The sequence below is a fragment of the Galeopterus variegatus genome, unplaced genomic scaffold (assembly GCF_000696425.1).
Source record: "Galeopterus variegatus unplaced genomic scaffold, G_variegatus-3.0.2 Scaffold678, whole genome shotgun sequence".
NCBI classification, from domain to species: Eukaryota; Metazoa; Chordata; class Mammalia; order Dermoptera; family Cynocephalidae; genus Galeopterus; species Galeopterus variegatus.
In genome coordinates, this window is record NW_007726789.1 from 318,501 (window position 1) to 331,145 (window position 12,645).

Here is a 12,645-nt window from a genome sequence, read left to right on the forward strand (position 1 = left end):
GAATAATAAAAGGGATCTGCCAAAAACATACAAATAAATAAATAAATAAATAAATAAATAAAACACCAACTGGATATAAAGAGAAAGGAAGGGTATATATACATGTCACATTTCTACCTTAAAAAATTATTTTTCTTTTTCTACAGCAGCTCTTAGTAACACAGAATTAAAGTTTCCAACAGGTCTATTACAGTGAGGCAATATTCACGCTCCCTGCAATCCTGACTTTGTTTTTAAAGAATCTGATTCATTACACACTCAAAATAAATAAATAAATAAATAAAAATCTACTGAATAGCCACTACTAGAGATACTATATTAAAAATGGGTTAAGAACCATCCAAGATAAGTCAACATACACATGCACCCAAACACACACAAATCCATCGAAGTTGCCAGGTATAAAGTGTACTACAAAGAAATGATTATAGTATGGGTTCTTTTGAAAATAATAGTTATAATAATGATAGCATTATCTAACATTTATTGAACACTTACTAATATGCCAGGTACTGTGCTATAACCACTGTATATTTATTATTGCATTTAATATTCAAAATAACCCAGTGAGGTAGGTGCTATTATCTTTATTTTACCAATAAAAAAGTCAAGATTTGGACACAGAAGTTTTCCCTTATAACATTTTTAATGAACAGCTTTGTACTTATGCACAGAGAACTCATAACTATATAGCAGATCTAGTTGGGAGACTAAATAAATGACCCAAATATCCTGTACATGAAAAATTAAGTAGGTAATCTATGTTTCAGCAAAATAAGAAAAAACAAAAAAAAAGAACAAATGCTACCAAGCTAATATGGTGAGTGGTGAGTAGTTTACATTACTGCATGAATTTATAAACTATGTAATAAAATACAGTATGCAAAATTCAAGCCTGATAAGGAGTAAATAACGTCAAAATAGTAATTCATAGTAGATATGTACTCAGTTGAAAGATACATGAAATATTTAATGATGTAAAGAAACTTTTTCTTTATACATTTCATATTTTATACATTCCTTAAATACTAAGATCTATATTACATTTTCTTAGAGATACTTATGCTTTCTCTGAAGCAATCAAAACTGTAGATGGATCACTCTTAGTAAGCAACCTATCTCTACTTGACTTTTCAAATAAAAACTGGTAAAGTATTTTTTTCATGGAGCTCCCCCCAAATTATTAGGACACTGCCCCCAAATTTGCATTGAATTATAATATGATGAAACAGCAGACATTCTGGGCAAACTGGGATACATTAAGAAACTATAAAAATAACTCATTTGATTATTTTAAAAATCATATCCAGTTTCAAATTTATTTGTAGTAAACTAGTTATCAAAAATTAAAAGCTGTTATCCATTCACACTAAATAGAATACCCAATAACAAAAGGAAGAAAAAGCTTGCATGCTGCCAAGAGTATCCTTTCTATTTTTCCTGACATATCATGTAATTTATTTGGCATACAGCAGACTCTCAAAAGAATAGTTCCTCTTGTACTACCTCCTATCCTACCTAGGCAACCCCCAGTTCTCTCACTGAAGGAAGAAATAAAAATCTTGGTTTAGAATAAGTGATACCATTCCATTAAAAATACTGAGCACGAGGGCCAGCCAAATGGCTCACTCGGGAGAGTGCGACGCTGGGAGCGCCCAGGCTGCGGGTTTGGATCCTATATAGGGATGTTAAAGTACCTTTTAAGGTACTTTAACAGCCAGCGTCTCCAAAAAAGGTAATCATCCCTTGTGAACTATTTCTTAGTCTCAACATTTAGCACTTTTGGCAAGTTCTCAATTGCCTTTAGACTTCTTTGAAACTAGGCTCTTGTTTAATACAAAATAGGATGTCAGTTGATCAATATCCATTTGGTTTAAATTGTTAAGTCCACAACCTCCTGTAAATGGTAGAACAAACAGGTACAAAGCCTGAAAATTTGTTTCTTTTTAAACTCCAAATGATATTTGCAGATGCCAAAAGGCATTTTGAAATCACTCACCCTTACTTCAGTAAAAATGAAAAAGGTGGATAGGGAGGAGGGAGAATCTCATGAGGCCTTGTATGTCAAGTTTTTGCCCAGAGCTAATTTTCATAGCTGTGTTATAAAATCCTGAAAATGGAGGTTTATAATGGAAATGCTGACAGACCCTTAACTATAGCAGCATGAATGGATATAATTAAAGAAAAGCTTTTGGCTACACCTAACTCCTCAAATGAAAGACTGCCATTTTTATATTAACCTCAAATAACATCAAGTGAGAAATAGAAATGTGGTTCCAGAAAGGTAATGTGAAATGTTAAAGATGACTGCTAAAACTATTTGACATTCGAAGTTTTAAACACAGAGGCATTTAGTTAACATAACCAAGTCAGTATTTTCATAATGCTACTTAATCAGCAATAAAGAATGCTCTGGTGAGCCATCAGCTCCAGTTAGCAGGAAGTGGCATATGAAGTTATTATTTCTTAACAGCCTACAGGGAGCCACTTCTCCCTTTAATCAGTGATCTTAGTTCCTTTCTACCTATAATTTCTGTCATACAGTTATAAAACTGTTACCCAGTTCAATACACAGACACATACACACCCTGCACACACATTTATTCAAGGACTAGTACCTTATTCCCACCTGACTTTGAAAACAGAAGAAATTGTTAAAGTAAAGTATTTCATTCTTTCCCTTGTCAGGGATGCGGCTAGGAATAAATATCGTCAATCTATATAATCCATCTTCCCTACCTAAACCTAAATTCAAAGAATTTAGCTCTGTTCTTAACTTACAAGAAAAAAAAAAAAAAAAAGTATGTTTTAATTTTTAACAACTATCCAAAACGGTTTTGATCTTTCTAATAGCACTAACAGTATATAGCATACCTAACAGACTGGTATGAAAAGATCTTCAATGAAGTTCCAGATTTTAGGTTAAGAAATAAGAAACACATCTCCGTGATCAAATACTCACAGAACTGTTTTCTTGTTTGTCTCTTCTCCCTCCCTTCCTTCCTTCTTTCTTTTTAAGGTATACAATCTTGAATGATCTCTGGGGTCCTTCTCCAAAAGATCCCAACCTAAACACTGATGTCTTGACAGTATCTGCGCTGGAAGTGCTAAAAATTGACGGGATAATATGAAACTATCCAAGTCACAATTCCTCTTATACTGTTTACAGTAGTCAGTCTCATTGAAGAACTGTATGCAAATTACTATTCAAGCTTCAGAAATTTAAAGGATCGCAGTGCCTAAAATATGACAGCATTAATAAAGACTTTCACACTGCAGCATCATTCTTATTAACACATAGACCTCATACTTCTGTTAAAACTGCTCTGTAATTTTGGCAATAGAAGTTGTACATGATTTATGATATTCTTTTATAGCAATTGTTTTCAATCATAGTTGAGCAGTATAAAACAAAACCAAAAGTACATTTGTGCAAGGAATGTTATCAACATAAACATCTATGTCCTTTTGTCATAGGCTAGTCCTGAAGATCAATAGCACACCCCCCACCCCCTTCTCCAGAGGACAATAAACTACAAACTCAATCCAGATCCAGTTACAGGAAAGTCCTAATATGAATGTAAACTTACTGTCACCTTATGTTATCAACAGTCTTCATTATCCCCTCTTGATTTCTACCTCTGTACTTCTGAAAAGTGATCCCATGAATTAACAGAGACACATTATAGCTTATAAGGTACTTACAAGCAATATTTTCCCAACACTCCTTTAATAGCCTTGGCTTTAATGCTAAAGGACTTCTACTAAATTAAATTTAAAGAACAAAAATTTGTTTTTATTGCAAGAAGATAAATTTAGATGGTAAATGGTGCTGATAAATCAAAGACAAATTATTATAAATAAGATGTGATTAACTGGTCTCAACACCTCAATTCATTTTCTCCAGCTGACTCATTAAAAAATACGGAAGTTGCAAAATTATAAAAACAAAGTAATCAAAAATCCCCCAATAAACAACTACCCTTTTTTAGTAACAAAAATAAAAGGTAAAAGCACTCAAAAGTATGTGAGTAGTGGTAATATTTTCAGGTTTGTAGATTTTCTTTATTTAATTACCTCTAATTTATAAAAAATGCACTGGTATGGTTAGTTTTCACTTGGTTACTTGTAAACTGTTAAAAAGATCATATAAGAAGGTAGCTGTAGTATAGTGGATTAGAGTCTGAGTGCCAATTCTGAAATTTAACAGTGTTGTTTTAGGTAAGCCACAAAAAAGTCTCCATTTTTCCATCTATAAATAGGAATAGCAGGGTTACCAAAGAAACAAAGACAGTATTTGTAAACTGTGTATCTTTCAAGAATATAAAAATTATTGTTTCTAGTTACTACTTTTGAAAAATTACCAAGAGAAGTTCCGGTTAGAAGCTTCAAGAGAAAAGAAGTTAGTGACTGATTATGAAATAGAGAAAAAATAATATCCCGTTTTTTTGCTTTCTTTGTACTTTCATTTTTAAGGCCTCCTTAACCTTCAAAATAAGTCTCATTTTCCTATTACCAACCTTCTACTAACATTTTTAACAAACTTCTGTGTTTTATTTCTTATCTTAGAATGCATTTGTTCTAAATACATTCCATACAATGTGATCCATATGTTATTAGGAAGAACAAAAACTGGTACAATGTTTTTGTTTTGGTAGGAAATTTGGTAATATCCATCCACATTTAAGATGGATATGCACAAATTCATTCTTAGAAATCGACCTGCTGGGCTGGCCCGGTGGTGCACTCGGTAGAGTGCGGCGCTTGGGAGTGCCACGGCGCTCCCTCCGAGGGTTCGGATGCCATATAGAGACCGGTCCGCTCACTGGTTGAGCGCGGTGCGGGCGCAACTCCGAGGGTTGCGATCCCGTTACCAGTCACGAAAAAAGACAAAAAGAGGAAAAAAAAAAAAGAAACCGACCTGCAAATATACTTCCCACAGTACACAGAGACGCATGTATAAAGATGTTAAATAAAAATGTTTATAATGACATAAAATGGTAAACAATATAAATTTCCATTATGAAGAACTGGTTAAATAAAGTTTGGTACAACTATATAAGAAATACTAAATAGTCATTAAAAAGAATTAAGTAGGTCCATGTACTAACATGAAATACTATCCAGGAAAAATTAACTGAAAAAAGGAAGTTGCAGAACAAAGATCATACGTTTTGTGTTTTAAATATATAAATGGGGGCAAATGTCTGGATGGTTCTATAAGAAACCATTTCTGAGGAGCAGAAATAGAGCAAATATTTCTCAATCTCTGCGCTGCTGAGGGTTGGGCCAGATAATTCCTTGTTGTGGGAGCTGCCCTGTGCATTACAGGGTGTTTAGCAGCATTCCTGGCCTCTACTCCCTAGTTGTGACAACCAAAAAGTTCCCAGACATTGCTAAATGCCTCCCGGGGGAAAAATACACCCCCAGTTGAGAACTACTGAACTAGAGAATGAAGAAGTAAAGCTGAAGAGAGAAAATTTTACTTGTCACCTTATACCTCTTTTTTTTTTTTTAACCATTTTTACCATGACATTAATGTTTACAATTTAAACATAATTTTAACAAAAACAAAAAGACTGCCAGGAATTTCTAACTAAAAAATTAAATTAAAGATATTTGTAGGCTATAAATCTTTGTTTTAAACAAACCTATGTAAGAAGCAATACAATTATTAAGAAAGATTAAAAGGGACTTATCCATCTTCAACAGAAAAGGTAGAAAGATATGATTCTGCCGTTTTGCACGACTGCCTCTTCTCAAGATGCCTGTACTCTCCCTTTCTTATTTCCATGCCCTTAAATCTTCTGAAGACTACAATTCCTCATCAGCAGGATGGTTTGGACTACCTCCCTCTCCTTCTTATGTGTTTTGTATATTCAGACAAATATATATAGACAAACCAAATGTGGAAATTTCTAATATCCCCAGGAAGCACAGGGAAATAAATGCCACTTGCCATTTATTAAAAAACTGAGCAAATAAAACAAAATTGGGATTTGGGAAAAGTATAAAATCTAATAAATCCTGCTAAACTAAAAACAGTTTGTGCAGAAAAACCAGAATTACTAAAAGTATCTTCTTATGAAATTGGTTTCTAATTTACTTATCCATCTATCCACTCATCCAAAAATTTGAGTGCTTTAAGATTCTTGCTTTAATATACTTACATTGGGGAGGAAGGGGATAATGATCTGATCAACAACTCTGGCTAAACCTTTACAAACTAAACTGATGAGAGCAGATGAATATAAAAACTACATAAAACATAATGAGGAGTGAAAACTTGTGGGTAAATGAGTATGAAAACAAACACAGCCCAGGATTAAGCAAATTAACTAAGTTAATAATAAACACATTTGTAAATGAACAAATTCCAAAACTTGGAGATTTTGCCAAGCTTAGTATCTTTGAAAAACAGATGCTACTTTTGTAATATTAGCAGAAGGGAAGCAATCTCTTCATTAATGAATGAATGAATCTTCAGACACGATTTCAAATAAAATCATACTATATGCAACTTTTACATAACTTTTCAGTGACAATGACTACTACGCAGAGTGGAAGTGTCTAACTTCTTAAGAGCGTGTACTTCAAAAGTAAAACTGTTATGTGAAAAAGGCCTGAAGGCAATAAATGTCATAACCATTGTTCTTATCTACCACGTTTGGGTCTAAGTGTATATACACATTTAATCTATCTGCATAATTTACTGGATCTGAAATTAATAAGTTTTGTATAGGTAATTGGTGTTATAAATAATACCATCATCCATGGTTTTGCTTTCTGAGGTTTCAGTTGCCTGCAGTCAACTGCAGCCTGAAAATAGGTGAGTACAATATAATAAGATATTTTGAGAGAAAGAGAGACAGAGAGACAGAGAGATACCACATTTACATAACTTTTATTCCGGTATATTGCTATAATTGTTCTATTTTATTATTAATTATTGCTGTTAATCTCCTAGCATATCTAACTTATAAATTAAACTTTATCATAGCTATGTATATATAGAAAAAAACATGACATACATGAAGGTACTTCAACAGTTCATGGAAAAATTTGTACTATTTTTTAACTCTTTTTTTCACAAACTTGTTGAAGTAACCTTGTACATATTTGCAGTTTTAGGCATCCACTAGGAGTCTTGGACTATATGCCCAGTGGATAAGGGGGACCACTCTAGAATAATCTTATATTAATTTCCGAATAACTGGTTTAGCTGGAAGTATTTTGATATAGTTGAGGCTATAACTCGGCAGCAAAATTTTAAAGAAACTTACTTTTTTTAATTGTACAATGTCGCTAAAAAACCTTATAGGCACAAAATTGAATATGCTAAGTAAAAGCCACCTCAGATTTGAGCTCATGGTATTGCTTAGAATTCAGTAACATAACTCTGGGCAATACTACTCTTTTCTGTGAGGTAGTAAAGAAAGGAAGGATTAAGAGTTATGGCTCTAGGATTGCCCCACAGCTGCTCTGAGATTAGTTTTGCCACTTGTGTTTGCACATAAGCTTTCTTTTGAAGAAATACTGTTTGAAAGGACAGTTTGAAAACTAATGATTTATGCTAATGTAGCAGTAAAACTAACTCCTCCCTCTACATTTAGATTTCATGAGTATGTCAAAGGAAACTTTAATATAAAATCAACATAGGTGATGATATAAAACAAATCAATAAGTTCACCCACTACTGGAAAACATACCTGATTCTAGCCAGAACAGCTTGTAGAAAGCTCAATACTGTCCGGAGTTCAGATTCTTGACAAGCTCGCAGAAGCATACTAAATCCATCATTAAGCAGTTTTTCATGGGAAGGATATAAGCAATAGCTGGTCTCAAATACTTCCTGAACACCATCAATGTAGATGGAAAGAAGTGTCCAAAGAGTCTGTCTCTGTACCATTTCATCATTCTTAGATACCAAGAATTCCTTTGCTTTCTCCCGAAAAGCACATGAAAATTTCTCAGCCAAAACACCAATGTCCAGATTTTTCTGGGCATACATCAAGAGGAAGGCCATTTGACCCTTCCAAATGAGGGCTCTCTGAGATAATATAAATGCAGGCTTGAGGAAATTCAGGAGATCTAAAACATGACTTGCTACATCTTCCACCTCTGCAACAGCTGCTAACAAGAGAAAAAGGTTGAAAAAGTTCTGCAGACCAACTTCAGTTAGTTCTTCCATTCTTTTTTGATGAAATTTAGAATATATTCTGTAAAACATAAAAAATGGCTCTAATCAAATTGTTTCATTCACAAAAAATCCATCTTTTAAAATAAAATTTTATTCAATACTCATGACAGTCTCATTACTTTAAATTTTTAGCTAATTGTTCATTTTGATGCTGCCTTGTAACTTTCTTAATTTGAAAACAAACTCACATAATACTCCTACCTTCAAATTTCCCAATGATACAGCAAATCATACAGGACAATTTTAAATAATAATTTTCCTTAAACCCTTTCTCCTTCCATCCTCACAAAGATTTGCTCTTGCTTTACTTATACCCTAAGACAATTCAAGGTGCTGGAAGAATTGCTTTTACCTATCTGCAATGAAAAATTGTTAGTGCTCAAATGTCCGAGACTAGCCATTAAAAAGATCTCATCGATACTAGTTGATGTACTTTTCTTTCATCAATCAAATAAAGGCTTAGAACTGAAAACAATTCAACTTGAATTCCTACTTATGGATTGTTACATTTTGTAACTTCTATACTTGGTTTATTCAGGACAGAAATGATTAATGCTCATGAGAGGTTAAATCCTAATTTATAAAGAACTATACTAGAGCTCATAAGCTTCTAAAATTATTAATTACCTTTCTCTCCCCTACCATCCCCACTATAGTGCTTGACATACAGTATTTGCCTAATAAATAGACTTGTTATTGAATAAATTCCAATGATTTCTTTCAGCAATAAAGTTCTTAATATCATGTCTTCCATAAAATTATTAAGATTAAAAAACAAATCGTCAAACAGAACAAAAGAAAAACCTATTATTTGAGCCATGTAATTATTGAAGTTTTAATAAAAAAGCTACCATTTAAAAAAGTATATTTTAAATAAAAAATTTAAAATGTATCACCATAACCTTAAAAGAATTACTCACTGTGAGGGTCAAACAGAAATTCATTAAGTGGTTCTTGAGAAATCCCACTCTAAAATAAGAAATATTCTGCTCCCAGAAAGTTCCCACCAAATAAACTAACTGTGCAACTGGTAGATGGTGGTGTACTTCACAAAGAGGGCTTAAAACAGGGCTAACAGGCAAAGGAAGTAGAACAAGGGAAGGCAATTAAAAATTGTATCTATTAAAAAAGCAAAGCTCTCAAAAAAAAAAAAAAAAAAAAAAGAGAGAGAGAGAATAGACTAATGTGACCAAAAGTTTAAAAGTTTACTTTACTGCACCAGAAATGTTAACTGGGCATACTCCCTAAATGTGAACACTGGAGTTAACTGATGAGAGTTGTCTGGTTCTACTATACTCTGGTCAGTTCTAATTCAGGAAAACAACACTTGTGAACTGCTGGGTTCAAAGAACACAAAAGTTTTATACATTGAACCTATTGCCTGCCAATGTACAATTTGGAGATTTTATCACTTTTAATAAAATGCATGCAACAGATTACATCATTACAATTAATTTTGGCAAAAAAAAAGAAAACCTAACAATTCCCCAATATCTCTGCACATAATTTATGAAATTTCAATCTTCAGCATTCATAAAATAAATAAGAAACAAATCCTCTACAAGTTATGGATATTAGGTTTATTTCTCACTATGATAAAAATTGGTAGGATCAAAAAGCTTTATATTTTGCTGACCTATGTTAAAGAACACATTTGAAATGTGTAAACTACAAAGACACTAACCACAAGTTAATTTTAAAAAATATAAGTAGTTACACTTCTCCAAAAATATCAGTGAACATTCATGACATAGAAAGATACTGCACACACCTTCCTTTGACTTGTTTCCAAGGATGAGGGCCATTATTCTTCATTGCCTTTTTAACAACTTTTGCCAAAATGCAAAGGAAAATGGTATAACTACTACTGGATTTATATAGGTCATGGTCTTGTTTGTCGCAACAGCATGTCTTCACCATTTCAATCATAGACAAGGGTGACTTAATGATATTAACAAGGCCTTTCAAAGGAAGCCAAGAAATACTGAAGGAACTATTCTAAAGGCAAAAAAAAAAAAAGAAAAAGAAAAAGAAAAAACAGAAAACAAGTATTGTAAATAAAATAGAAATCTCTTAGTAAATAAAATAGAAAGCTGCACATTCCTATTAGTACATTATAAATTTGATTAGTTTTACTCACAAAAATTACATAACCATTATCATGTCTACCAAAACAACAATTCCATAAAAGCACAGAACATCAAGTGGTGTTCAAATTTTGGATTGTCCTCAAAATATGTTTTTAACAGTTGGTTTGCCCAAATTAGGATGCAAACAAGGCACACAGATTGCCTTTGGTTGATATGTCCCTTAAAGCTCTTACAGGTTTCCCAATGTTTTTGTAATACCATTTATTTTTTATATCAGGTCATTTGTTGTGTAGAATTTCCTAAGTTCTGGATTTAGCTGGTTGCATTCCCTAGTGTCACTTAACATATTTTTTTTTATCCCCTATCTTTTCTGTATATTGGTGGCTGTATTTAGAGCCTTGATCAGATTCACGTTGAGTTTTGGGGCAAGATTCTTTCATTGGCAGTACTACTTCCCATTGCATTTAGTAAAGAGGTATATAAGTTATGACTTTTTGTGATGTTAAGATTGGTCACGTTGTCAGCCTGATCCATCCATTTCAGTGATCCCCACCAGCCTTTTTGTTAGAGGTTTTAGCAGCCATTGATGATCACAGCCCAGAAGTTCTATTTCATTAGATGTACGAAGTGGTGACTTTCTAATTCTATCATTTCTTCTCAGTTGGGTTATCAGAAATTTGATTACTCTAAAATATAGTTCGTATTTTCCTTTACTTACAGTTTTCAGAATAATGAGGCTTTTTTTTTCAGAAAACTTTTTAAAAAGTATTATAAACTAAGGAAATTAAACATATTTGCTATGTTTAAATTTATTTTTTCTTATGCTCAAATTTTCCCATTCTTTGGGCAACAGGAATTCCTTCAAGTTGGCTTCTGTGTCCTTTTGACATGATTCTAGCTTACTTGAATACTTCCCTGCTTTCCAGAATGCCAAGATACTCCAGAGACCCATCTTGTACACATTCTGCCTGAGGACTAGAATTGGTCGTTTCTCCAACCTAACATTATGTTTCAAAGAAAGGTATTTTTCTCATTTTCAGTAAGCTCCATTATACTCAAATCCAAACTTATTTATTTATAAATCTTCCATTACCATTTTATATCATTTGAGGGGTTTACTGTTTACCCCAAAACTCAAACATCCCAAACCTCCTCTTCTTTCCACACACAAGTAACTAAATCTTTTAAATCTACCTTTAAAATTTTTTTCCTCCAAATTCATCCTTTCCTTTCTAGATCCACTGCTCCTGTTTTAGTTCTCAGCAACAGTATTATCTGCTCATACAACTACAATGGGCAATTAACTCATCTGTCTCCAATTAATTTACATACTTTCAGAAAAAAACTTTCTCAAACACATACCTAAGTCACATCCTTGCTGTCTAATCTCTCCTGAATAAACCAGAACTCAACAGCAAATTATTCTCAGTCCTTCACAGTCTAGCCCCAGACTACTTTCTCTTCTCCTTATCTCCTTTCTGTCTCCACAGTCATCCCAGGCCTGTCAGTCGGAAGTATTAACACAGAAGAAATAGACAGTGCTTTTTCAGATCTCCTGCACTTGTCCATACTGTTTCTTCTGCCTGGATGTTCTTTTTCTTCTGTACTTGGAAACTTCTACTCAATCCCAAGGCCAAGTTAAAAAATTATGACTTCATAAAGTCTTCCACAAATTCGTACACTGGGTTAGATATTCCCTCCTCTGGCATTCCACAGTATTGTAACTTTTCCCACCACAATATATATGTACCTGTTCACTAGCCTATAAGCTACTCAAGTGCCAAGACTGAATAATCAGAAAAGCTGTACATAGTCAATATGTCACAAGCAATTAATAATTATTAGAAAACATTTATAAATGAGACTTTTAAAAAATATCTTTCTGTTAAAAGATCTTTTGGCTACTTTGTTTACACTCACCCTCAAGAGAAAAGGGACACCAAATACTGGCTCTCTTATGCCAAAGCACTACAAACAATGTTTGTTAAAGATAAAACTATTCTTGAGCCACTCCAATGTACTATGAACAAAAATCAACTTTTAAAAAATATCTGTAGCTATTCACAATTAAATCATAAAAACATTTCTCAAATAATGTACAAATTCTTAAATTCTTGAAGCAAATCTATATTCTACTTACTCACCAGGTTCTTACTGTAATATTCCCATAGAATGGTGACAATTGTAATATTTGGCTCCCAGAAATCACAAAGTGTTAAGCAACAATGAAGATACATTCGTAACTGTTCTTCCAGTATACCATCCTAAAAAATAAACTGAAGTTATGAGGGAGTAAATGAGCTCTGGCAACACGAATATTATCAATTAATATTACACTAAATAATCTGTGGTTAA

At 33.1% G+C, this 12,645-nt stretch overlaps 1 protein-coding gene across 1 annotated transcript in view; it reads right to left on the reverse strand.

The window, feature by feature from the left end:
* MMS22L (MMS22-like, DNA repair protein) overlaps positions 1-12,645 on the reverse strand; it is a 117,724-nt gene that overhangs the window by 73,011 nt on the left and 32,068 nt on the right. The window contains exons 11-13 of the mRNA XM_008571307.1: positions 12,435-12,554; positions 9,972-10,198; positions 7,710-8,219 (exon numbers count right to left, since the gene is read on the reverse strand). Coding sequence (XP_008569529.1) covers positions 7,710-8,219; positions 9,972-10,198; positions 12,435-12,554 — 857 coding nt within the window. The remainder of the gene's footprint in view (positions 1-7,709; positions 8,220-9,971; positions 10,199-12,434; positions 12,555-12,645) is intronic.